The sequence below is a fragment of the Numida meleagris genome, chromosome 4, assembly GCF_002078875.1.
Source record: "Numida meleagris isolate 19003 breed g44 Domestic line chromosome 4, NumMel1.0, whole genome shotgun sequence".
Classification (NCBI taxonomy): Eukaryota; Metazoa; Chordata; class Aves; order Galliformes; family Numididae; genus Numida; species Numida meleagris.
In genome coordinates, this window is record NC_034412.1 from 45,325,526 (window position 1) to 45,352,962 (window position 27,437).

The 27,437-nt window shown below is 38.7% G+C and overlaps 1 protein-coding gene across 24 annotated transcripts in view; it reads right to left on the reverse strand.

The window, feature by feature from the left end:
- TENM3 (teneurin transmembrane protein 3) overlaps window positions 1-27,437 on the reverse strand; it is a 355,944-nt gene that overhangs the window by 71,167 nt on the left and 257,340 nt on the right. For 23 of the 24 annotated variants that reach the window (XM_021397105.1, XM_021397104.1, XM_021397120.1 and 20 more), the window contains 7 exons: window positions 24,772-24,894; window positions 17,483-17,694; window positions 11,089-11,299; window positions 10,129-10,230; window positions 9,773-9,967; window positions 8,191-8,391; window positions 5,094-5,279 (listed from right to left, as the gene is read on the reverse strand). In XM_021397105.1, the coding sequence (XP_021252780.1) occupies window positions 5,094-5,279; window positions 8,191-8,391; window positions 9,773-9,967; window positions 10,129-10,230; window positions 11,089-11,299; window positions 17,483-17,694; window positions 24,772-24,894 (1,230 nt within the window). Of the gene's footprint in view, window positions 1-5,093; window positions 5,280-8,190; window positions 8,392-9,772; window positions 9,968-10,128; window positions 10,231-11,088; window positions 11,300-17,482; window positions 17,695-24,771; window positions 24,971-27,437 lie in introns of all 24 variants that reach the window. The other variant, XM_021397129.1, reaches the window with a different exon arrangement.

Genomic DNA, 27,437 nt, shown 5'->3' on the forward strand with positions numbered 1-27,437 from the left:
AGGTGCAGATCGTATGGCTTCAAGAAGGAGATTACTCCTAAAAGTATGCATTTCTCAACACTGCCTGCACCTCTGAGCTTACACCGTTAGTGGTCACAAAGAAAACCAGCATGCAAATGCCATCACATCATGTTTGCTCATACTTAGAAAACCATTTTTACCCGTGACCAGGGCAGAGGCTGTATTCACGGGAGTGTAATTAACTGGAGCATGCTATAGATTTTTTTTTCAAAATTCTGAGAATCTGAATCAGATGACTTCTGTGATTTTCTAGTTAAGCCAGCTGAAACTAGAAAACTCTTGCTAAAGAAAATTTGTAAATGCAAACAAATTATGAGCTGTACACTTCTACATTGGACCATCACTGGATGTGAATTTCAGTCCTGCGTGCCAGGTAAAGTAGCACCATGCAGCACTCAAAAGTAACATGAACACCACTATGCTAAGTTTAGCCCTCCTGAGGGATTAATATCAGGGCTTAATGACATTAATTCACATTTAGATCACTTATGTTTAACGACATGTTTTCCATGCATACATCTATAAATATTAATTTTGGACTGAAAGATAATCGTTCAACACAATAACAATTAAACAGCTGTAACCTGTCTCATGTGTTAAGTAATGGAGCTGCAGGCAAGCTCCATAAACAGATGGTCTTACCCACCCATGCTTAATGTTAAAGACTTTTTAAAAAAGAGGTGTTGACAAATTTGAACAAGAAGGCATAGTTCTAATGCAAATTGGCCAATTTGCAATTTAGATTACTCTAAAGCTGATTTGGTCTATGGTAAAAATTAAGCTGCATTATAAAACTGAGATGTTACACAACACATGGATATAGCAGATTCCCCACCAACATAATTATTTACTAATTTCATTCAGCTAACAGAGTTTAATGGAAAAGCAGCTGGAAAAGTATTCATATTTATGGGCTTCCTCTGACAGTTACTTAATTTACTCATGGTGCATGCCAGTTATATCACAAAAAATAATAGACTTTCTGAAATAATACCATTCCAATCTCACACAACAACTATTCAGACAGGAGAGGGTCACCATACTCATTGCAAGCTGGGATAGAAAAGAAACAAAAATATATCTGAGCACAACTGTGTTATGAAAACTTAATTACAGAGCAAATTTTCATCCAGGCTATCACTTGGACACCAGCTGTGCATGTGTGGTCTTGATTCACATCGAAATGCAGGTTGAGCTTCACCATACGATACACAGATGCTGACCTCAGACCCATGAATGTGACTCCCAGACCAAATAAAACAACCGACAGGTGATTTTCCATAGCTTTGCAGTAAAATGGTGATTTAACCTGCTCTCATGTGGATATGAGAAGTGGTAAAATATTACAATTCTCAGGAGGGAAAAGACATTTAGATGTGCTTAAAATGCTTACTATTTGGAAGATATACTGCCAGTGTTTAGATGAATCTTGTATTATGCTAAACAACAGCAAAAGAACTTGAATTTCTGTTTTTCTCAGAGTAATTTCATTGCAACACTGCGCAGTTATCTGCTGAACATCTTTGATGTAAATGTTTGGAAGTATGTGTTCAGAGCAGAGACAAGAGCTTAGAAGTGTAATCCACATCAGGTATGGTGTTATATCGGAGCTACTCTTTGCCAGAGATGCGCAAAGGACCAGTGGGTGTCAGCAACACACGCCACACTTAGTGCATTAGTCAAAACAATCTTGCCAACCTTACTACACACATTGCTTCAAAAAAGAAAAAAACAAACAACTACTGCTTTACTTGGTCTACTACGTTCTCTCTCACAAACCAAATGTACATAAAAGGTAAACGTATACTAATTCCCATTTCCAGTCTTGTGATGCTGGGCCTTAGGGAAATACTGATGCTTAACAAATGTATGCTGAGAGGCAGATATCAAAATTTTGCCTGAACAGGAAACTCAAACCTTTGCAATCACCTACGATTTTGCTTCCTAATGTCCTGAAGCATTGAAATAAAAACAAACAAATGGTCTCTGGAAGTTTACAGCAATTAGAATTTCCTTTGGTCAAATTTCCATATAAGTGTCTTAGGAGTAAATATAAAAACCAGCGTAACTGAAGAAGCAAGCTAGAGTGTAAAAGATTTCAGAGGAGAATACTACTGTACTACTGAGGACTACTTTCTTTTTATTACAGCAACAGGTTTGTTTCTTTGCTTCTTTAATATTTAAAGTCGACTAAAAATACAACATTGGGATAACTGAAAATGAGACTGGACAGATAGTGAACATTTAGAAGTCTATAAAAATTGTGAGTCGAAGTGCAAAACATTTTTACCATTTTAAATGGCATTCATGCTTCACAAAAAAAAAAAAAAAAAAAACAAAAAGAAACACCCCAAGACCATAATCTCTTCAGTCAAAATGAATTAGGGACTTCTGTGATTTAGTGCACATTCCAGTTAATGCATTTGTAATTAATGCTTATGTATGTACGCCACTCTGTGCAATCAGCTAGAGATATGGTGGGCTTTCCCAGAGACTGAATAAAGTGCACTGGCCTTAAAATTTACAGCTTCTTAGGAATATTCATTTCCCAAAGAAGTTGTAAATGCAGGCCATTGCATTTCATGTGACTTCCAGCTAACAGCTGCATCAGAGGAAGAAATCCATATTTCTAAAATGCTTCACACTACTGTAGTTCAAACGGTTAATGACTCAGAAATCAGAAAGATGCAGTTATTATAATTTGGGGCATTTGAAAGCAGAGCGTGAGTCTTTCCTGCACACATACAAGTTAGGTGAATATTCTGCTACCAAGTTGAGAGCTGTAAATAACAAAAAAAGGCTTGGGTTACATCAGAGGGTGACAGTAAAAAGCTGGTATGCACGGAAATATGTTCTGATGTCCTTTGCATTTTGAAATTTATTGCACAGAAGGAGCTACTATATACTCTAGGGCAGATGAGAGGAAAGCAAACTGACTCTCCATTTACCAAGCTGAGGAAGCATCACTTTTTACTCCACTAAGTTAGAACAGCTCTTGGAAATGAACTATAAAATGACCTGGTTTCTCCATAACACTGGTGTCCTGAAGAAAACAGCTCTAGGAAAAATAAATATTAACAGCAGGCTACAGCCTGTACCTCATTACTTGTCTTTGAGGCTGTAAGGGCAATATAAACAAATCAAACTATCCTTACACCAGCAGCCACAAAGTAAACATACATTTGAAGAATAAACAGGTGGGAAGACAGACCTGCTTGGCCAGCACCGAGGAAAAACTAGTTTGTGCCTAATATGTTGGAAATATTGTTCAAGAGCAGTTCATCCGTGTATAACTGCAACCCTTGAAATGCTGCCAAGGTCAGCGAGACCAGCAGCAGAGCAATCTGCTGAGTAATTGCTTGTTGGCAAGTTAAAGCGGTCAAGGGAAAGGCTTTATCCTCCTTCTAAAGATTTACTTTATTTTATTGTTTAAAAAGTTCTCTCCCCACCTCTCTACTCACTTTGTCAGCATGTTTTCTGGAAGCTCCTTAAAAATGTTAGCCACATCAATTCTCCCCAGGGTCCTGCACAGACGCATCTTGGTTCCCCCTCCCTCCTACGTCTGGGCAATCTCATTAGTAAACAAACAAACAAAAAAATCAATCATGATTTTTTTATAAACAGCTCACAAATCAATCTTACTACTTCACACCTGATTCCCTTCCACAAAACGAAATCCTACCTCGCCTTCGTGGTGCAATGATGTGGATACCAGCAATACAGCTAACCCAGCCTTCATTCCCCTGTCCTCACGGCTCACACCAGTTTCCTGTGACCACCACGCAGAGCACTGCCATCCTGTCTCCCTGGCAGGGCCACAAGCTGCAGGGAGTGCAGCTTGGGCCTTTCCTCTTGATACTCATGATCCAGTGAAGACTTAGCTGAGCCCACACACTCTGGGTGACACTTCTTCCAAAACGTGCACAGAAGTTGAATTTCTCCAGCCTTTTTTCAAAAAAAGCAAACCATGATGTATTTACATCCATTATCTTCACTGCTATTAGACTTGTTGCTCTATCCTGCTACACACATCACCTTTTCTGACTGAATCCTCCACCTCTTCAAACATGAAACTGTTTTTCCTTCTTGGAAGCTTTTTGGACTATTTAGATTATCTTCTGATTTCCACATCACTCAGCATTAACACTTGCCTTTGCCTGACCTGTGGCCACCTTTCACTGTCATTTCAACATACTTCTAAGCATTTATTATCCTCAATGTTTCTCACACGTGGGAGATGTGCCCCTAAATACCTGCAGAGCCACTGTGTGTGAAAATGATATGGTTTTGGACAATTCCTCCTCTTCTTTTTCTGTTTTCTTAGTTCCCTTATCTACAAGTGTAATCTCCCATGCTGGTTCACCATCACGCCCTAGGCAGTGGAGAGGACATACTGCATAAGGGACGTACACACTGTAACACTGAGTAAGAAAAGCTCAATTAATAAAGGCATAGTAATTTCCAAAGGTTTCCACACACTGGAACTAACTTGATTACAGAAACACAGAAGCTGTAAAAAGGATGACTTCTACATGTGCGGTATGAAACTGCTCTTACGTTGATATAATTCTAAAATAGAGCATTATGTTGACAAGAGGGTGATTTCAGGCAGTTAGATCACACGTTACAAGGTGAAAGCGATGGTTTTATGTGTAGGCAAAATTCACTTTTTAGAGCTTCACTTCCAAATAATAATAATAATTTTAAAAAGAAACAAAAGAAAGCTTCATTTTTGAAAGACATTAAGCTATCGCATAAAAATAGAAAAACGCAAATCAAAGAATATATTTACAGTTTAAAATAAATGCGACCTCCCACCAGCAAAAAGGCAGCTCAAGGGAAGAGAGTGAAAAGGGAATTCATTTCACAGCAAACTAGCTATGAAGACCTGATGAGCCATTATATAACAATTTCCTTTCTTAAGATATCAATTCCTTTACACAGACTGACACGTGCAAATATTCTGTTTGAAAAAAAAGCTTCAAAGTTATACACTTCTTATTCAGACACAGCCAGCAGTGCCAGCTCTTTGAATTTTGCACCAAAGACACATTAAAGCATAGCCGGCCTACCAATGGTACAGTGCTCTCCGTTCCACCCCTGGCTGCATTCGCACTTCCCATCCTTGCAGGTGCCGTGCTCAGCGCAGCGGGGGTGGCAGGCCCTCTGGTTGCACGCTGCGCCTGTCCAGCCGTCCTCACAGCGACATGTCCCGCCCATGCACACGCCGTGCGTGCCGCAGTCCACCGAGCAGATTTCTAGATTTGAGAGGGGAAAGGGGGAGAAAAAAAGAGGCAGAGAGTGCACATGGGAGAGAGAGGGTACGCATCAATTAGCAGCGCGGCATTTCAACGTGTGAAGAGTAAGAAAGGCAAAACCTTCGGAAACTAAATCAAAGGAATTTACTGTGAAGGTAATTTCAGGTAAGACCCAACAGAATGCAGGGCACAGAGTTTTATCTCCATGTTAATGCTTACTTTGTTATCCTGGTAGACTTAGTGGTGCTGGAGTGTACACAGCTCTTCCATTAGCTTTAAGTAATTTTCAGGTACATTGTTCGTGATCATATACATCTTAAGAGATATACATCTTACATAACTAAGATTATGGGGCACTTAATGCTCCTGGAAGTTACAACATACTTCTAGTGACTAAACATACCATACACTTCGGTCATTGTATGTTGCGAGTAAAAATCTATCATTAATGAAAGATCATTTTAACAAGGTCTCTCCTCCCTACCCTGCTCACTGTTTTCTTTCCAAGTAAAAATGTGCCATTTCTGACACGTTTTTTCATTATAAAGAGTCAGCCTTACTGAGACAAATTAGTACCACGCTGACATACTGACACATCTGTTAAATATAAAAGATGATTCTCTTTTACTTTCAGTAAATTTGTATCAGTGACAGCTATGAACAGTCTGGTTTAAATAATAGATTTTTTAAAAAAATCAACATACAGCAATTTAACTTGTCATTTACGTATGGTAACAGGATCTTGTAACTGATAGAATAATTGAAAAATATGTTAAGAGCCAAAGGTAGACAGAGGCCAAACAACACATGTTAAGTCCCAGCTAATAGAAGATGATAATTTAGACTGCCGGATTTTGCATTTACAGTTATAGTTCATTTAGTCAGACTCCAAAAAACTTTACTTCTGCTAAGCAGAATAAAAAGAAAAGCTACAATATAGCCTGAGGGACTTCTTCAGTTCCTTGGCATAGAGCTGCTTGTAACCACATACGGCTCCGTAAGAGTACTGTATTTAGTTTTTGTTTTCTTGTAAAAGACAACAAACAGTTTAGCAATAAAAGACTGAAATTATTTTCAACAGCTTTCAGCGCATGAAAGGTTTCCAGTTTTCTATTCAGTAGTGGTTTTCTTCCCCAGCAGAGGATAACTCTGTCTCCAAATGCCGTGGAACATTAAACAGAGCATCAAGGAGCTGTGACATTTTCCATAAGAATATTTCTGGAGAGAGACAGCTGCAATTCTCCCTCCTCCTCCCCCTCCTTCCCCCCCCCCCCCTTTTTTTTCCTATACAGCATTTTATATCTACTTTGAATTAAATTTTTGATTAAGAGATCTAAGATGGTTTGATTAATTTTAGAGTCGCAAAACGTCAACGCAGCTCCAAAAAGGAAAGGGTTATTTCTCTTCAATCTAATCAATTTTTCATTAGAGTGGAGGTGTTTATCAGCTTTTAGCACACTAGCTTTGAGCAAGGTGCGTCAATCTTTGTAATGAACTTATTAATTAGAGTTAATTTAATTGAAGTGGAATTGAAGGGCTAATTAACGGACAAACTGCTGATGAAGATAGAGGAAAGCTCTGCTGATTTCAAACCTATAAACTCCTCTGATGGAAATAACTCATTCCTTTTTTTCTTCTATCAGCTTAACAAAATGTTTATGGGTAAGATTTACTTTTTTTAGTGTACCAGCATGAAGGTCATTTTGCACAGCTTCAGAAAATAGTCCTTTTACAAAGCTCTTTTGTGAGTTTGACACTTCTGAAATATCTGAGATCAGAAATACTGCATGTATTACAATTACCAACCATTCCTTGAAGCATAAGTAGAAGATGGAGCATAACTGAATAATCAGAAATAGCACAGAGGACACCGTGTCAAGAAATACAGGACCCATTTTTTGCCTGAGAACTACAAAGGATCTCTCACAAATAGCCATTTTTAGTACAAGAAACGTTCAGAGAATTTTTTCTTCTCAACAAATTTAACTGAAGATGTTTTCTCCTCTCTGTCACTTTTTCTTGAATATTTAGAACTTTGTCCTATCATCCTTATATGCATAAAACATTATGGAGTAGCACAGATCCTGGTCAGGAAGTACATTTGTTTTGAAAAGATAGTTTCTCATGAAAATGTTATATTTATTCATAAGCTGGCACAAACCCAGCTAGCCCATGTGTTCAGTTTTCATTAACAAAATCAGTTAGATGAACTGTTTAAGACAAATATATGTCTCACAGTTAGAAATGATTTAGTCTTTTGATATGTGACTACCAAGCAATATTCTAAAAACTTGTATTTGTTAAGAGGCTGCTGTTATACTTTATAAATATTTAGATAATTCCCCCTGACAGTAACTCCAGCCATTTTCTCCTACTGTTTCTAAACTCAGATTATAGTCATAATAAGCCCAGTTTCAGACTTCAAGAAGCTCCCTCTACTTCTTCACCTCTACCAACTCCTTCTGCCCTGGCAGTCTGTGCCTTTCCTCAAAAGCTGTTAAGAATTCATTCTTGCATTTGCATTGCCTTCAAAGTGGAATGTCTGAGTGAAGATTTCAAGAAAATAAATGTCTATAATTAGCTAGAGATTTTTAAAATGGGACTCTCGTTAATATCACTGCTATAGTTTCTAACTAGTTAACACTTAGATACATATATTGTACAAAAACATTCTGTACTTGCACATGAACTAACAAGTGAAAATGGCTAACAGAAAACAAAAGAAGTGATTTTCAAATACTTCAAGTTCATTAGCTATTTTGAACCTTTGAATCAATTCACAGTTCATGCCACAGTCATCTGAAAGGCTTCCATCAGCCTGGCAGTTCAGATGCTAACACAATAAAATCATTAAAACAGTGCTATCCAAAACACCATCATTTTACAAAATGTGAGTGCTTTTACCCCTTACCATTTGAGCAGTCTGGACCTGTCCAGTTGGGGTCACAGGTGCAGGTGCTGCTCTCCTGAAGGTAGGTACCATGGCCGGAGCACTGATCAGGGCACAGCGTCTTCAGGATTTCACAGTTGCTGCCCCCCCAGCCTGGGTTGCAGTGGCACTCACCGTGGATGCATATACCGTGGCTGGAACAGGCTGGGTCCAAGCAATCCGCTGTATGGAGAAGAGGACAATCAGCTTAAAGATGTTGTTTCTAACAACAGCAATCACCTCTAGGTGCTTCTGGCACTGTTGGGCTTAATCTGCATTTAAGACCTTGTGAAATGTGCAGCACTGCATTCCTAAAGTAGATTGGAGCAGAGAAATTCACCTTTGCTTCATTGCAATGAGTGAGGAAAAGGAACAGCAGACCAAAGCTTTGTGCCAGCTTCCCTCCTCCAGCTACAAGGCAAAGAACCCTTTATCTCATTTCTGACTAGAAGTCCTAGCCAATTTCTGTCAGGATACACACAGTTTTCTTCATAAAAACGTATCATTTCCACACCATTTTCTGGTATCGTGAAATCTGTGTGTGGACATAACCATCTTCAAGACATTTACAGGCTACCATCAAGTTAACAGAGAACCTTTAAGCTTTGCTAATTTTTCAGAAGTACAACAAGATTGGCCCCATGTCTCGGGCTACTGATCTCTGTTTTGCCTAATCACAGTGTGACAACTGTTGGATTCTTTGCAACGCTTGGTATCAGCTGACCCAATCCAGAGCTATGGAGTTCTGACAGCTGTACAGGACCCTCAACTTGTTTCAGAAATAAATGAGTTGCATACTCTCTATCCTTCTTAATTCACTTTAATGTTCTTTAGATGACGAGATTTAATTTAGCAATTTGACTCAATAAAATGTTACACTTGTAGGGTCAATGGTCTGAAAATTTAATTCCAGGGACTTAATTGCATTACTTTGTATGTGGAGATCAATAAAATCAATTTCTTTGAGGAAGAAAATGGCGCTTTTTACTCCCTAAAAAAAACAGAATAGAAAATGAACTGCATTTTGCAGCACACCAGAAAGAATATTATTATGCACATCTCTGGAATACAAAAATGACGTGCCATTTTTCACTGTGATGCATTGGAATCAGCACTTTCCACAATATGGTTGGTGGAAAAGATCGCTAACAGATGCAATGCATTAATGATTTATTCTAGACTGAAAATTCAGTCAGTCTTCCTGTACTCCAACATCTATTTTTTGGGTGCTTTCTTCTCAGCCAAAGAAAGTAAAAACTGGCAAGTGAAAAGATATAATGTATTGGTGGGAATTTTCACATTGACTACTTAAGAATAAGTGAAGTATAACAGTTCTGTAGCAGTACTAGTTCTTCTGAAACTTGATTTTTAGTATTATTAAATGATTTCTGAAGAAACACTAAGCAACAAACATATTCCAGTGCGTATGATTCAATGAAAAACAGACTTTTTTTTCCCATTTGGTACCAGTGCAAATGATCTGGAAACACTGATAGAACAAGATGTGCCAGCTGGAAACCTGACCAATAGCAGCAGGTGCTGGGGTAAATATTTGCTCCTTTACCTTCTTCACAGTTTTCTCCTTTGTACCCAGAGTTGCAGGCGCATGAGCCCATGATGCAGATGCCACGGCCCCCACACTGGGGATCGATGCACTGTGTCGCCGGCACGTCGCACTCAGTGCCCTTCCAGCCACTGTAACAGAGGCAGCGGCCTTTGGAGTACTGCCCGTTGCCGCTGCACAGCACTGGGCAGGCCGCTGTGAAATAAAGTACCATGGAGAAATTCAAATCAAGGATTTCATCAAAGCTTTATAAACAAGAACATCTATGAAGTCGGTCACATGCCAATTTCTTTCCTAATGTATTTGTTTTCATGCTTGCTTAGGCTGACTTGAGGGTAAGGATAGAGCTGATGTACCTCTTGAGCAGTCGGGGCCCAGAAAGCCAGGAAAACAATGGCAGGATCCTGAAACACACTCTCCGTTACCATGGCAATTCCGGGGGCATTCCACCACAGACTCTGCAGGAAAAGAAGTGGGATCACTCACCGGCCCCCAGAACCCACCACGCAACCACTGACTGACAAGCACACCCAGGCTCCCTGCGCAGTGTTTATGGTTGCTTTGTTTGAAGAGCATGCAGAGCTGTTATTTTCTATAGCTATGCCTGTGATATCTCAGGACATCACGTTCCAACAGAAAGACTCAAATTATAATGGTAAAACAATATGAGCTCTATACTCAAAATACAGCACCGTGCTGCTTAGCAAACACTTCAAGACGGAGTACTCCTTTCAGCACAGCTTCGCAACAAGGTACGTACGTGCCTTGCGCCTTAGACCAACTAATTACAGTATATTTTCTGCACTTTTTTCTGAGTAGAAAAAGAAGCACTATGAGTGGAAAATCTGTGAAAAAAAGTCACTGGATTATGGATTTGCTGGGCTTGTTCAGTCTGGAGAAGAGAAGGCTCTGGGGAAACTTCACTGTGGCCTTCCACTACCCAAAGGGAACTTATAAACAGGAAAGAGACTGACTATTTACATGGGCAGATAGCAACAGAACAAGGGGGAATAGTTTTAAAGTAAAAGAGAGGAGACTTAAGTTAGACGTGACGAAGAAATTCTTTACTCAGAGGGCAGTGAAGGCACTGCTGCCCAGAGCTGTGGGTGCCCCATCCCTGGCGGTGCCCAAAGCCAGGCTGAACGGCCCTGGGCAGCCTGAGCTGGTGGAGGGGCACCCAGCCCACAGTAGGGGCTTGGAACTAGATGATCTTTGAGGTCCCTTCCAATCCAAGACATTCCATGATTCTGTAATTCCTAAAAAAAACCCACAACCAGATCCCAGTTCGTGGCAAGAACTTTGAAGACAATGCTTACCGATAATAATGGTATTAAATGACACCTGCTCTGCATTTTTCCCATCGTTATAAAAGGCCAGATGCCAGATGCCAGAATCCAAATACTGGATAAAACCCGCTTCATGGAGGCTGACGGACCTCGTCTGCCGACCGGCTCTCTCCGCCTCGAGCAGCGTGCGCTGCTCCCGCGCAATCAGCCGGCTGCCATCCAGGAGCTCCACAAAGTCGTACTGCAGGGAACAGAAGGGAGTATGACATACAATGGTGCTCAGGCTTCCAGCAATGGCTTTTTGGGGACAGGAGCACAGGGTGATGAGCCCATTTCTCACAGCAGGTGGATGAAAACATCAGCTGAAATAAATCTGTAGTCACGACTGTCAACTGACTAACAGGTCAGAGTGAACTTTCAAAGTGTCTTATATGCACATGGGTTAATAATAATGTACAACATCAACCATCTACGTGGCTTTTTATTTATTTTCAGGTTAAGGATTAAATTGTCTGCTCAATTCCTATTTCAAACAGTGAGCAAATGAGAGGGATGAAGAGAAAGAGCTTTACTTCTACTCCCTCTAGCAGAAGCCCAAATGGGGAAAATGAAACATTACAACTGGTGAAAATGACAGACAAAAAAAAAAAAAAAAAAGGAGGACATCAGGTCAATGGAGGGGGAATACTGTTTTGCTAACAACCATCAGCGGGGCTTGGAAAATGTAGTACCTCAGCTGATACAACAAGTAAACTTCTAACTTAAGATTTCACGCATCTTAACTAGTGCTAATAGTACCTGGGATGTTGCATCTGCTCTGCAATGCTTTATGCTACCTGAGACTCCTAGCTTGAAGGATGTCTTCAGCACATTTAGTGTAGAAAGATCAATGTGTAGACAACAAAACTAAACACGCAGGAAAGTTAAAGGGCATTGTTGCTTGCAGTGGATAATCTGCTGGCCCTGCTGAGCCTGCTCAGTTTTGCTTTGATACGTGTTTATGGCACAAGGGAAACTCTTACGCATAAACTTTCCATCTTCCCATGTGTTTGAGACCTCTCAAATGGAATTACATGTCCAGGACCCACTGAGGTAAAGGCCAAGATGCACAATCAGCGATTCACCTGAGCTAGGTGACTAGGCTACCAGGACTTTTACATCCTGACTTGTGACCTTCAGAACCTGCTCATGGGACAAAAGAAAACACGATAGCCTTTGTCCCAGGCACAAGGCTTAAGTACTTATGTTCTTGTCTTGAAATTGAAGACTTGCAGGTCAAAATTCACCAGTACTGTAAAGATGTTCTTCCATGGTAATCTGAATAACCTCGCAACCATTCAGGATGTGAAAGAAATGCAAAGTTACTATGCCACGATCAGCACCTGAGATGCTTTCCCAGCTACATCCGAACAAGCAGAACAGAACATAAACGCGATTAGTATGTGCAGGAGCCAGTACCTCGATGTGCTGTCACTTTGTGTGCGCTGCACCACATGAAAATGAATGCAATCGTTTTGGGAGAGCACCAATTATTCAAAACCAGTCAACATTCTCATTTGTCAGAGAATTAAATATTTATATTATTATGCGTGAGAGAGAAAAACAATTTTGTCTTTTCCTCTCACCAGACTCAAGAATACTTCTTGCTCAAGCTGTTCACTAACATTTTTAAAAAGAGAAAACACAGACAGTTTTAACAAGTCATTTATGGACGTTAGGAGTGACCTTATAATTTGTATATTGCAGAGGGTCATTTTTATAGGAAAATTGCAGATAAACCTACGTTTTTGTTACAGGAGCAAGTGATTATACTACTTGATTGACCACAAAGAATATACTAATGGCTGACAAGCATGGTACAATTAGTAATTTTGGCATCTGTAACATAATAAGGGCATATATCATTATCAGAGCACCCTTTTTGGCTGTATTTTAAAAGCTATACAGAGGGGAATTTACTGTTCAGTTTGTCCCCCAGCAAACAATACTTGATCTTAACTCCTTTAAGGGCTGGTTGTTTCTTATATATATATATATGCATATATATATATACACACACACACATATATATAGAACAGAGTAACAGAAAAAGACTGGAAAAACAATTATCTTCACAAGTAAAAAACATACTAATTTTATTTTCTTCCTATGAGGCTAAACTAATTACCTTATATTGAGTCTAAATATGCTGATTTGCCCTAGTACTCCATTCAGTTTTTGCTTTAAACCAAAGCCTTTTTTTTAATTCTTAAAGTCTCTTTAAATAAACATATTGATTCTCTGGCTGCAATGAAACTGACATTTTTAGAAAGTGTCACAGAGACTTTCAGGTTCACATTGATTGGGTTTTGAATAGACAGTCACCGTCAATTATTTCTGGTTGATTTATTTATGATTCCCCAGAAAGAGAAAACTATGCATTTCATACTGGTCTGTGAGACACACAGAGGCTGTGCTTGAGACCGATTTAGGTACTTAAGGAGAATACAGAAACACAACCAAAAATTCTGACCTGATTACAATATATCAAAACATTTTCTGCATGTCATATCCCTCTAATTTTATATTATGGGAAAGAAGGTTTACATTTGCTGCAATGTGTTACTATGTTATGATGAAATAATAAACAACTGATATGAATAGTTTAGATTTAGCTCACCCTGTTCCAAGACAGAGGTGTGAACTAAAAGACATATTGAGATCTCTCTCAAGCTCATTTCTCCCATTCTTTCATTACATCTGTTGCAGTGGTAGGACAATTTGCTTCAGTGGTTGTACAGCTATGGTAAGAAGGACTCCAGTTTCCTTTTACTGTTTGGTTTAACTGGATACAACAAAGAGGTACACAAACAGGTCTAGGAAGCAGAAGCAGGGAAGAAGGTGACCAATGTCAAATGCAAGATTTGCGTATGGAGAGGAGGCAGATTCTCATAGAAAGACCTAGGCTTTAAGGAGTGAGATAAGGAAGACAGCGGCATTTAGTTACACGTGCAGGGTATAATAGGCAAATGAGCAAAGAGGGGGACAGCTGGTATGGAAGCTTTACGAATGCTGGCAGAGGGGAGGTTCTCAATTATTTAACAAAAGATCTGAAATATGAAACACTGACGTTTGAGAAACAGGCAGCAGTTGCACATTTACATAAATTTTGCTATTAGCACTTGTCACTCAGTAACTAGGAGATAAGGGCACATAGCATTTAAGAGATGTAAACATAACGTGATATATACATGGGTGAGACCTTACTTTACAAAGTCCGCATGGAACAACCCTTGCTTTACACATCTAAAGATGGGCTCTGCGCCAAGTTATATCATTCTGGAATGAGATCATAGAGTTATGGTAGACAGTTCTATAGATACATCAGTTCTACAGTAAAATATATATATATATAAAAACAACCAGCAGACATCACTGAAGTACTGAACAAAACCATAGCAGCCCAAAATCTGCTACATTCTGTGCTGTTCTCCCATCTCTACAGGCTGCAGTAAAACAGGAAGACGTTCCAAAAATGAAAAAGTTGATCAGAGGACTGAAACAGCTTTCATACAAAGAAATGGTCTGGAAAATTACAGCTCCTTTAGAACATTACAGACTTACAAATCACGAGTGGCACTGAGAAGAAATCAATGAGAAAATCTCCACTGTCTCTTCCAAAACACTACCGACTGGGTGTCAGAGTAAAGCTACCAGGCAGCTGTCTCTGAGGGTATCGTGCGAGATGTATAGTTAAGCCGCTAACTCCTTGATGCAAATGTCACACATGCTAAAGGCTTCCACAGGTTCAAAGGTGATTAGGAAAAAAAATATTTCAAAGATTATAAAACATAAAGACTGCACCTCTGACTCAGGAAGTCATTCAGCCTTAAAGTGCAGGAGGACAGGACTGTATTCTAGGAAGAATAATCACAAATCCGTCGTCTCCTCTGTAGATCTGCTAATGGCCAGTGTGGGCTAGATGGGCCTTTGATCAGACCCAGCGTGGACATTCCTGTGTTTTTCTAACATGTTCCTATGACCTTTGGAACTGCATAAGCTCCGTCACCCAAAGGAAGGATGCAGTGAAGCCCAGAATTAGCTGGTAGTCTGCTGCTGATTGCTGTGTCTGGCTCACAAGTGAAGTGCCTTTTTAGTACAAGCTGAGAGAGATCGGGAAATAATAAAATAACGAACAGATTTAAGCTTACAACCCTCCCAGAATTCCATTTCATTAGACGGTGATCAGGACTTTGCTTTGTTGCAAAAAGGCCAAAACTGTGGAGAAACATTTCACCCCACCCCCAGCCATGAGTATCCATAGTTTAGTTAATCTCAGGCCCCAAAACCAGACATGACGGAGGTCAGGCCATATAAACATTCTGATAAAGCCTGTGCCCTTGGGAATCTTTAGCAGCCCTACAAGTTCACCAGGGCCCCGATAAGTAAGCATGCCTAATTTTTCAAGACATTAAGAGTTAATCAAATAGTTTGTGAAAAATACTCTAGTTATATACTAGACAAAAATAGGACTGGACCTCTATCCTGGGAACAACACATCCAAAATTCACAGAGACTACAGAAGATGTTCTGGAAGGATTTGTGTGTGATTCTTTCTATTGTATCATAGCTGAACATGAAAAAGCACTTGGGTACTAGGAATCCAAAGGGAAAGGGGTCTGTGTGACACAGACGATGGGAAACAGATTTGGTCATCTTCTTTTCCAGAGTTTTTGGATATAGGGCACCTCAGTTTCAATCTTTTGCAAGGATAAGGAATCAAGGAAGGATCATTCTTAATACACGTATGTAACTGTATAACCTTTCTTCTAAATGCACTGTCCTGATTAGCTTCTTCAATTTTATTCATTCTTGCCACACGTGTATTTCCCTAGCTCCTGCTATTACTGTTATCATTAGGATAGCATTTGTATTCCAAACCCTTATGACCAATGGCTGATAATTTTCAGAATCAATTTTCTTTGAGCTAGAACATCTCATGCTTGTTGTCAGCCTAAGGGTAAGTGCTCATATGTACAGGATTGAAGAAAATCCATTTAATCATTTTTTATGAGGATCAAATTTTTAAATAAACATAAGTTCTTTTTCTGCCTTCAATAAATTGTTTGTTGTTTAATGGAAACTAAGCTAAACACTGTTTAATGGAAACTAAACTAAAAACCAAGTCTAATATAGCATTCTATGATTTTAGTTGCATCAAACTCCTTTGCCGATCCAAACTCTTCTTCCACAGTTCACAACATTTCACATCAATATGAGACAGTACCTGCTAAAAAGGTGATATAATTAGGAACATTTCTACTTTCTATGCTTTTTAGAATTTATGCCTAAAGAAAATATGAAACAAATTTTGGTAATAGCATGTAAATAAAAATTAAAACTAAAGATCAAATAAAGAAATTAAATCCTATGAATTTAATGTTGTGACTGTGTATACAGCATAATCAGTCAGGCTTCTTTCCAACTTTAAAACTTTTAAAAAATGTAGTAAGATACTACATAATCACATAAATGGTGTAGAAGTGCATGAGCTCAAGTATCTTTTCAAGTGGAACAATGGTTCAGAGCTAGCACTTGGGCTAATATTGAGCTGAAAGAAATCTGAACTTGGAGGGTCTTAAATCTTAAAAATAAAATCCGAATACAATTGATTCTAAAATGCCATTTCAGACAATGCTTCTCCTTTTCCCCTGCCAATCCAGAAGACTATTCATTCTTTTAGGCTTCAACTCTCCTAGAACTATGGATAAAAAGTGTTTCTTTGTTACTAGACAAGAGCATAATAATGTGCAGTAAAAAGTCTCTTCTCAAACCTTCCAAACAGTGAGCAGACTAAATCCTTCTGGGGCACGCAAGAACAAAGTTTTAAGACACTTCAGACGCCTAGTGGAAATTGACACTTTTACAACCCCAATTCACTGTATCGTCATAGACACATATTGCATACATTTTCTTTTACATATTTATTTAGTGAGACACCAAGCTGTAAATACTGTAGCATTTGCTTGCAGAATAAACTGAAGCTTCTTTAAAATACTCTTTTCTTCTTGCATGGAAATTGGACAAAATGTGGCCACTGCTAGGCACACATGACCATATGTACAACCATAAGAAGCTGTATTAGTTTACTGAGGTTTTTAAATATATGTCAACATATCTTTAAAAGTACATATAAATTCTGCATGAAACAACTCCATATCTAAAGCATCATCATTGCTCACAGCATTCAGACAGCTCATAAATAAGAATCTTCCCTTCTCCCCGATGACACATTTTAGATCCCATCACTTACAGTATTATAAATGTTTTGTACATCACATGAGATCAATAAGTAAAAACCAAAAATCAGCAAAACAGAAAAGATACAAAATATCCAAAGCCACAGTTTTTAATAATGTATCCTTTTAATGCAAGCAGCTCTCACCTGAGTATGTGAAGGTGGTAAGCCTTTTCGGCCATATACTCCAATCAATGCGTCTTTCTGAAGGGATATATTGAATTTTAGAAATTGTGGCTGATCAATGAAGAGTTGTGATCTCCAAAAAATCCCAGGGGGAACCTCTTGTATTGCTCTTCGGCCTATATCAAGTTCTCCAGAATCTATAGTGTTGTTCTCTTGTGTAAATCCTAATTTTCCTGACAGGTTAGAATAATAAGAGATAAAAAAAAATTAGTATTCTTTTCTTGTTCTCAGTCACCCTTCATATGAACTGTCAAATATTTAGAATCAACTCAGATAAAATGCTCCCTGACAATCTTTCTGAATGTAAGTTCCCAGGGAATTCACTGATTCAGAACTAACAAAGCAAAGACAACACAAATATCTACCAAGTAAAAACACTGTAACTTCCATGAACACAAGCCTTACTGTTTTGGGATCTATAGCAAATGTATATATATATATATATATATAGTTTACCAAAGTATTTAAAAATACAGGGTTCTCCAGCATAAAGACTCATTCTAAAAAAGTATAAGTAAAAGGAAAATGAGTCAGATTTTAAGAGTAATAGATAAACATAACTAGTCAAGAGAGCTAACAGAAACAGACATTCCTACATCAAATATTAGAATTTATAAACAATTCCAACAGATCTAGTTCACTGTGTTCTGTTTCTTTTTTCTCCCAAAAGAGAAAGGCAATGTTTCATGTTCCATTGTGCCTACATCCTTACACCTTTGATCCCCACAGTGCCTTTGTCCTTTGGGCTCCCCAGCCTCAGCCCCAAGCCTGTTATCACCTTCTCAATCCTGCTGCCTCCTGAATAAAATGTGTAATAACATGTCAAAGTCTGCTATTTTCACCACGTTCTATATTACAAAAATGTGTTTATCTGAAGGTTTAATTATGAGGAATAAGAACAAAGTTCTGAAGGGCATTAATGATCTTCCCCTAAAAAGCACTAATGCACCTATCAGTTAGCCTTAGGAGCCCAGTGATGATGGTTGGAAAATGCTCAGAAAAAGCACAAAAGATCTTAACATGCAAAGGACTCACGATTTCAAATGCTGTCACTGAAAAACTAGCCTGTGGGTTGTGGCTAATTAAAAAAAGAACATAAGTTATAAACTTTACATATCCCCAGCAAAATTTTTTTTCAAGTGGATAAGTGAAGGCAAGAAATACCTATGTATCTACTTTCCATCTTGGGTACAGAATGGTATCATCCAATCTGCCAAGCTCTGTGACCGCCTAGTGAAGCACTATCAAATGAATGGATGGGGGCAGAACTGCACAACCCAAGCTGTTAACTGCAGGATGCTGGGCTGCATGCATGCATGGATAGCACAGGTCTGGGACAACTTGGCTTACCACATATGCAGACCTTAAAATCTGGCAAAGATTTGTAATCTTTGCTAGTAAGCTTTGATACAAAAATACTAGTAAACACATTGAGGCTTAGTTATGAGAGCATCTTCCCACCTGCCAGATTTGCAGGAAACAGAATTACTAAGACCGATATACTAAAAAGGGCTTGGACAAACTGCCACCACCAGCTTTGAAATTTGGGATGGCTTAGTAAAGTTTGCATGAAGCCTGTGTGATGCGAAAGGCACAGAGCTGTGTCCAGGAACCATCTCTGTGCCCTGTGGCTGTACATGGCTGCTCCTGGAAGCTGAAGCCAGGGTCAAAGCCTACTACAACCCAACAGAATCAGTGCTATCAGATCTAAACAAAGCTTTGCCTAAGAACTTGTCTATCAACACATGTCAACTCTGGACTATGCAAGAAATTAAGCAGCTGGCTCATGAAGTTGAGCCTCGTGTGAAAGCAATATAAAGAAAAATGGAATTGTAGTTACAACCTTACAGCTCACTAGGTTTTTTACCAATACATTTTCTTTTTTCAGCAGCTAGTCTGTTATAAAGATTGAACGAAATGCATCTGAATGTGATAAGCACGTTCAAGTGATGCTGGTTTGTTTGCGTACAAGTGTTGTAAAGAACTGACAACACTCTGTTGCTGCCCTGTCTTTTATGCTCAAATTCTACATTATTCATCATTTGAGGAAACAAACTGACACAACCTTTTTGCAAACATTTAGGCTGGAAAAAAAAAACCCAACTAGATTAAAATCTGAAATGCCAGGTGAGGTCACAGACTGATCCTCTCCACTTTCTGTGCATCCAAGATAAACACAGGCTGCTTTTGAATTAAGCAAACACAGAAGCACTACTTAGAGGCCTGGAGTGGGGGCTCGTATCACCACCAGAGCTATACTGCAATACCCTCATAGTTGCCGAAAATGTCTCATTTACAGGAGCACCATATTGATCAACATTCTGCTTTCAAAAGACAGTGAAATATCTGATCTTGGAAGAAACATTTTTTTACTCTCTTCAGGATGAGGCTGATGCTCTTCTAACTTTGGAGTTAACCTTTCGCAATATTTATACATTATTCTAGAAGACAGATCTGTATTTACAAAGGTTGCTCTGAAAGTAATGTCTGCTATTTCAGTATGTTGGCCCATGACGTCAGAGGTGGATATTGGTGGGAGGGCAGTAGAGGTTGCACCTTCCCACCAATATCCTATTACATTTCGTTGCTGTGTGAAAGATGGCAGCAGAGGGGCAGTCTGACAGAATGGTGCCTCACATGAAATGTGTTGATGGAGCAAAGGTACGTCACTGAATTTCTCCACGAGGAAAAACTCAAACCCCTCAGCATTCATCGATGCTTTCTGAATGTTTATGGAGACCAAACAGTGGATGTGAGCACAGTGAGGCCGTGGGTGGTGCATTTTAGCAGCAGTGACAGACACAGAGGGTCACCTCTGCTGGTGCAGATTTTTACGAGAGCATCGTGCAGTCTCTTCTTCAACTATGGCAAAAATGCAGAGTGACCAGTGGTGACAATGTTGAAAAATAGCATTTTGTAGTTGAGAATTTCCTCTATTGAGCAGTGTTATTGTGCTCTTTGTATCTGTTCTCATTTCCATGGAAATAAATAGGGGGCATTACTTTCAGAGCAACCTCCGTATTACTGCAATTTATTTGTTTGTTGCTTATCACTTTCTTCAAATTGATGCACATTTTGTTTTATAAATTCACACACTGATGACTGGTAATCACTAAACAATAAACACTTGTTTGCAGTATTGATCTGTGACTTCCGCTGTTTGTATATTGGAAATGAAAAACAACTACCTCCTGCTACTGAAAAGATGAACTAGATAGCTTGAGCAGGTGTGCTTTTTCAAACAAACATTTTGTCCAGTTTGTTAGAAATGCCTATCACTGGGCTTCAGCAATTATCCTTAGCAGGTAATGATCTTATCAGCTCCCATTTTCTTCACCAAAACCAAGGGAATTTCACTCAGTCACCACATACGTGTTTAACACCACACTACCTCTCAAAATCATCACTAGATTTCTGTCCTCTTAAGAACAGGGCATTAACTAGCTCTTTTCCCTTCTGGGAAACGAGCACAAGAAAATGTCAGCAGTTTCAACATTTCCTTGTCACATTCTGAAGTAGTAAAATTTCTTACACAGACATTTAAATACAAAGCTTTAAATCCAAATACGAAATGTCACATTCATTCATACGATTCCATAATGACATAATACACCAAACATGAAATCCATTTTTAAAGTAGCTTTCCTCCTGAATATTTTCTCTTTCACTATACTTCTTCTCTACCTCCAAAACTTCTTTCCCAACACCTCTCCAAAAGATAATAAAACAAATATCCTAAGTATTTACAGGAAAATAATATTTACATCAAAAGTAGCAATTACTAGATCTACTAGTACTTAATTTACAAAATAATTTGCTGTATCACATACTTACAATGTACAAATCATTATATTAAATATTCATGATATAGACAATCCAGTGTATAATGGTTAATTAATAGATAAAATATTTGTTACATTTATTATCTGTAAATTCTGTTCTTACTGTGTGACATCAGACTGGACAAAATCTTAAGCTAAATAAATATTTGAAGAAATAAGCAAGATTTAACGTACAAGAAAAATAGTTCACAAATATCACAAAAATTACATGAAGCCAAACTCCCCCTCCTTATTTGCAAACACTCCATAGATTGGTGCAAGATATTCTGTAAAGAACTGAGCATTGATACCAGAGAAGAAAAAATGAGTGCACAATCAAAACATGAAAAAGCTAAACAATAATTGCTTTATAGTGCCACACATAATATCATTTTCTATCCTTCATAGGCAGCATTAATTAAACTATTAGGTTGCAAGGCTGGATTTGCAATCAATAGTCCATTGAATAGCCTCACAAGTTTTTTCTGTGAGACATTGCTATATAAACCGCAAAAACTACTTCAACAAATGAAATCAAAATCCTCCTTAAAAACATACAATTTTAGAAAAAAATGAATATAACATTTAATTAAAAATTACTACACATTTAATTAACATTCTGCACTGTAAATAAAAAAGAACCCTCAGTATCTATTAGCTGCAGCAAGTATAATGTATCTCAATGAGTACGATCTCAAAACTGCATCGAACTCATCCAGAAGAAATGCCCTTTTCCACATACAGCCTTTTTTTCCCCTTGCATTTAAACAACAACAAAAAAAATAGCAAAAAAAATACCCCTTGTCAATTAAGCGTATTACTTCTGAACTGCACATACGAGATGTTAGCAAGTGTTAGAACACAGTGGTTAAACAAATTTTCAGCTCTGTGTTTCTTAACCCTTCTTTTCTGCTGCCTAGTTATAAAACCAGACGAAGCACTGAGGCACCTCAAGGAGGTGTTGGGATGTAATTAAGCATGGCTAAAAAAGTACTTTGGAGAACCTGAACTGAAGTGCCCTATAAAATTCATCTTCCTCATAGAAAACACATACTCTTATGATACCTTATGCAGCCCTGAACCATGCTTGAAGTAGTGTGTTGGCAGTAGTTTACTGTTTGTACAGAGGAAAGCACTGGGAAAGAAAAAAAAAATACTACCTAAAATCCAATCCGCAAAAGCAACAAACAAAAATGAGAAGGCTTGTTCAGAGAATCAAGCTTCATTTAACAAATTATTAGCATCCAAGGATGATTTCACATGCTTTTACTGTCAGTTTACAACTAGCTCTTTCTAGGCAAACCACAGCTGAATTTTCTTCAGACGTCAGAAGAATGCTTTTTAAAGTTTAAGCTTTACTAATTCATCACACAAAGAAACTGTACTTCTGAATGGCAAATGACTGTCTAGGATCTAAGCCACTCACCTGAGGGCTACAATTTTCTGACCAAAGCTGGCACAGGACTATTCCAAATTTAAGTGAGAGAGACTCATGAAAAATGAATGGCCGCATAACAATGAAAATTTCCCCCCTCTGAATTGGACTATCTGTTATAACGGGGGGAGAGAGCTAAAAAGTTGGGGAATACTGAAAGCTGTACAGCTGTCGAGGTATCAAAATAAGACGTTATTAATTCTTCCTTACAGTTTTCAGTAACTAGTACGATAGTACAAGCGCTCCCTCCTTAAATTTCTTATCTAGTCATCACCACACCTTCCACTTAAGTTTCCTTTTGTGGTTTAAAATGTGTATTCTCTGGTTCATCTGTTGCTTAGTATTGATGTATGTTGATAAATGACCACTTACTACATTCTGCAGAGGACAGTGTTTTAGCAGCAGATGAAATTAACCCTGTTCTTGGACAGTACTTAAAGACACGAGTAAGGAAAAAGAAATATTTGATATGTTTGTTATTTTCTTCTATTTCTGAGGCAAAGAATAAGAGGCTTTAATTTGTTAAAAAAAATACCCGGGGGGAGGGGAACAATTTATATGTAAAAAATATTTAAAATATTTTACAAAAGAACAATACATTGGCTTCTCAGAGCAGAAGACAAGAGAATGATGAGCTGCCACTTCAGCATCAATATTCATTAATCGTACAATACCTTTTTGCTATTCATTCAAAACAAGTAAGAACACAGAAAGAGATAATGAATATCTAAGTGCAAGAAAAAGGCAGTAGGGTAAAGGAAATGAAAAAGTCTGGCTAGAGAGTTTCACGTGCTTAAAAATATGACAGAAACAATGATCCAAGCTGTATTATTTCTACAACTTAGAGCTGTGATAACTCGAAAAATTTTCAAGATGTCAAGTGCTGGCAGATGCTTCCTCCTTCTCAGTGGTAAGGAGGTCAGCACTACCTTGTGAAAGGGAAAATGGATTTTTCTGTAATGAAGCAAATACCGCATTCATCAACCATTTAAATCAAGTTTTCCATTCAAAAACTATTGATTTTAAAGCCTCTGTTAGCCAAAAGTGCATAGGCTCTTAAATGTTTTGAGAATCTTAAAGGGCAACATGGAAAAAGGTCGATAAAAAATAATCCCTTTATGTGGTTTGTATTTTAAAAGCTCCTACAACAAAATTAGTCAAGTTTTTTATTTTATTTTATATATTGGCTGGATAATTCAGGCTCAATATTATATGCTAGACATTTTAAGAAAACACACGAACATATTATATGTGACCTGTTATGTTTCAGAGAGAAATAAGGAAAAGAAAAGACCCTCGGTGGCTACAGAAAGAAAAGTAGTATTCCACAGCAAGGTCATTGTGCAATAGGAAGCTCCTTGATCATGAGTTACCTTCTATACACAACTAATAGACAAGCTTTGAAAACATGCAAATTCCCCTGCAGAGCCTCCCATGGTGCCAACGCTTCAGAAAAGGGTTGATTATATTCCTCTGTCACAGACAAGGTTTTAGCCTGAAAACTATCCAGAGTTCACTAGGACTCACAAAGATGGCATCAGGTCCCCCTTATGAAACAGTATGTCCTGTCACATCGGGGACCCTGGCTTTGCAGTGGCCACTTCTGCAGCCTCAGCACTATCTCATCTCTTCTGAGGACCCCCAAACAATTCTTAGGTTGTTGTAGGCAGTTTTACTTGTGTGGCTGTGATGTTTTGTGTCCTCATCCAACATGGCATGTAAATTCCCATGACAAATTTTGGTTGACAGCCAGATTTCCTAATTATATCAAGGATTCATCGCTCACTTCATGTGTTAGTTTAGATGTTCTAAGCTGAAATACAACTCCTGCTCAGTATCTGCATGTCTATTTCGAATTACTATTATTTTCAAAGGCTCTGGACTTTAAATAACCAAAGTTTTGGAAGAAAAATGTTAAAATCTGGTGATATAAACAAAACACAAAGAAAGGAAATGCTTCGAGAGAAGGAAAGAAATTGGTGTGTTTCACTTACCATTTTCTGCAGCAGGTACTGTTACAGGATGTGTTGGCACAGTATCAGAATTCACTTTTCCATTCTCAAAAGTATCATTCTCAGTTTGCTGCAGCTGCCAGTTGAGGCCAAACAGATGCATTGCTGGTGGTAAAGGATACCGTTTATTTGATGCTCTTAACCACAATGACAAATTGCGCAAATAATAGCTTTCCATGCTCTACAGAGGAATAGTCATACATTAAAAAAATTAAATTACAGGAAGAAGCATTCACAGACTAATAGTTCAACTTAGCAATGGCACTAAGCAATTACTACCACCGTCCTTCAACGATACAGTGCTTTCAGTGAATGCAGTTGACAAAAAGCTCACCACTCACATTTTGAGTCTTTTACTAGTCCCAAATCAATGTTCAAAAGGATAGGCAGTAATTATGTCCTTATCTCTCTCTCTTTTTTTTTTTTTTTCATTTTTGATCACTCTAAAGAGACAAATCATTTAAGTGAGCTTTTAAGTGACCTACTAAAATGATTTCTGCAGCACAGGAATCTGTTCTGGTTAGCCAAAAAAGGAAAACAACACAAGAGGAGAGGAAGGTTGGTTGTGGGCGCTATAGGGCTAACCTAAAACATTAACGCTCCTTTCTACTCTGTTATCAACACTCTGTGTAACCTTAAGCTTTGTGCTCATCTTGAGTGCTAGTCTACAGAAAAAGGCCAAGATCATTAGCAGAGCTGAAGATGCTGGGTAATGAAAACATGTAAGGTAGGTTTCTGAAGTGCTTAATTCCCCACAGTCACGTTCATCAAAAGATGACATCAACTTAAAATGTTAAGCTATGATAATTGTAGAAACCAGAGCCAATCTTCCACAGTGTTAGGGGAACTACCAGGGAACCTTGATATCACCAGGGGATTAATGACCAAACCCCAGGGAGGAACAACACCAGGCACCAGTACATGCTGGGGACTGCTTAGCTGAAAGACAGCTTTGTAGAATAGGACCTGGGAGTCTTGGTGGACAAGTTGAATACAAGCCAGCAACGTGCCCTTGCCACACAAAGACTAACGATGTTCTTGGCTGCATTAGGCTAAGTGTTTGCTAACAATTTGGAGGAAGAGATCCTTCAGGTGATCCTTCAGGCAAGGCCACACCTGGAGTGCTGCACTCAGTTTTGGGACCCCTGCACAAGAGAGACATGGTCAGAGTAGAGAGAGTACAATGTAGGAGCAGAAAGATGATGAAGAGACTAGAGCACATTTCCTATGAGGACAGGCTGAGAGAGCTGGGTCTGCTCAGCCTGGAGAAGAAGAGTTTGAGGGGGATCTCATCAATGCCCAGGAATACCTGAAGGGAGTGTGCAGAGAGAATGGAGCCAGGATCTGTTCAGCGGTGCCCAGTGCCAGGACCAGAGCCAATGGGCACAAAGTGAAGCGCAGGAGGCTCCGTCTGAACATCAGGCACCACTTCTGTGCGGGTGATGGAGCACAGGCACAGGCTGCCCAAGGGCTGTAGGGTCTCCTCCTGGGAAAGCTCCCAAAGGGGTCTGGGCAAGCAGCCCCAGGTGGCTCTGCCTGAGTAGGGGTTGGAGTAGATGGACCCAGAGGTTCTGGCAATCTCAGCCATGCTGTGATTCTGTACCCTACAGCTAAACTACTAGAACAAAAATAGGGAAAAAAATATTACCTTAATGATATACTAAGATACACATAACATTTAAAATTTCTTGCTGTCTGATGGTCTGTTTCCTTTTCTTCCAATGACTCTGTGATACCAACAAAATTTATTATAATTACTCTAATTTTCTTTCAGCATAATTTGGGTTTGCTTATTCAACAACAGCAGCTATCTCCAAAGATGGAATCGTCTTTCAGTACTACTAGGAAATAAAAATACACTGGAAAATTTTTCTCCACTAATGTATTTTGACTGTGTATCATACAAGGAAGATGATTCACTACATCTTGTTTCTTCTGCTTCTTCCGCCCCTGAAATAGATCACTGCTACAGTCAATGTTATTCATTCCTTCTATCCTAATGATAAGCAATTCTTCATCTTATTTAGTTTCATCTCTAATCTTGCAATCTCTCTGTATTAACCATGGCAACTCTTACTTAAGACAAACAGACCGCAGTGGAAGTTTAGTTACGGAGGCAGCAAACACTGAAGAATTAAGACCCTCTTTGCTGGGTGTTTGCCTTAAGCTCTCCCCCTCACCACTACAAAACAAAACAACAGATTGCACCCAAAGACCTATTACTGAATGCTTCAAAGACTGAAACCCCTACTAGACATGACATATTCTCTTTGTTCCATGTCTCTGACTCTACTATTACTCTTCTTTCTTAGACTTTAAATTGCCTGTCAAAGCCTGATAATGTAGGATCTTCCATGACCCTAGAACCTTATTTCTTTTTTTCTCTCCCACCTCTTGTTAAAACATAAATCTGACCACCACTATTTTTGGAACATTCCTAGAATTAGCCATTATTATTTCAGCCATACCTCAGCTGAAATTCTTGTTTGTTAATCATCTGATGATTTTATGTGTTTAATACATTTCATCAAAATCCCTAGGGTCAAATTCCACTATCTGTTATATCAGTTCACTGGCAGCAATGAAAGACTGACAGTAGCTAAATATTTCATAATTCAAACTTAGCATGCTTCACTTCTAGCATTTCA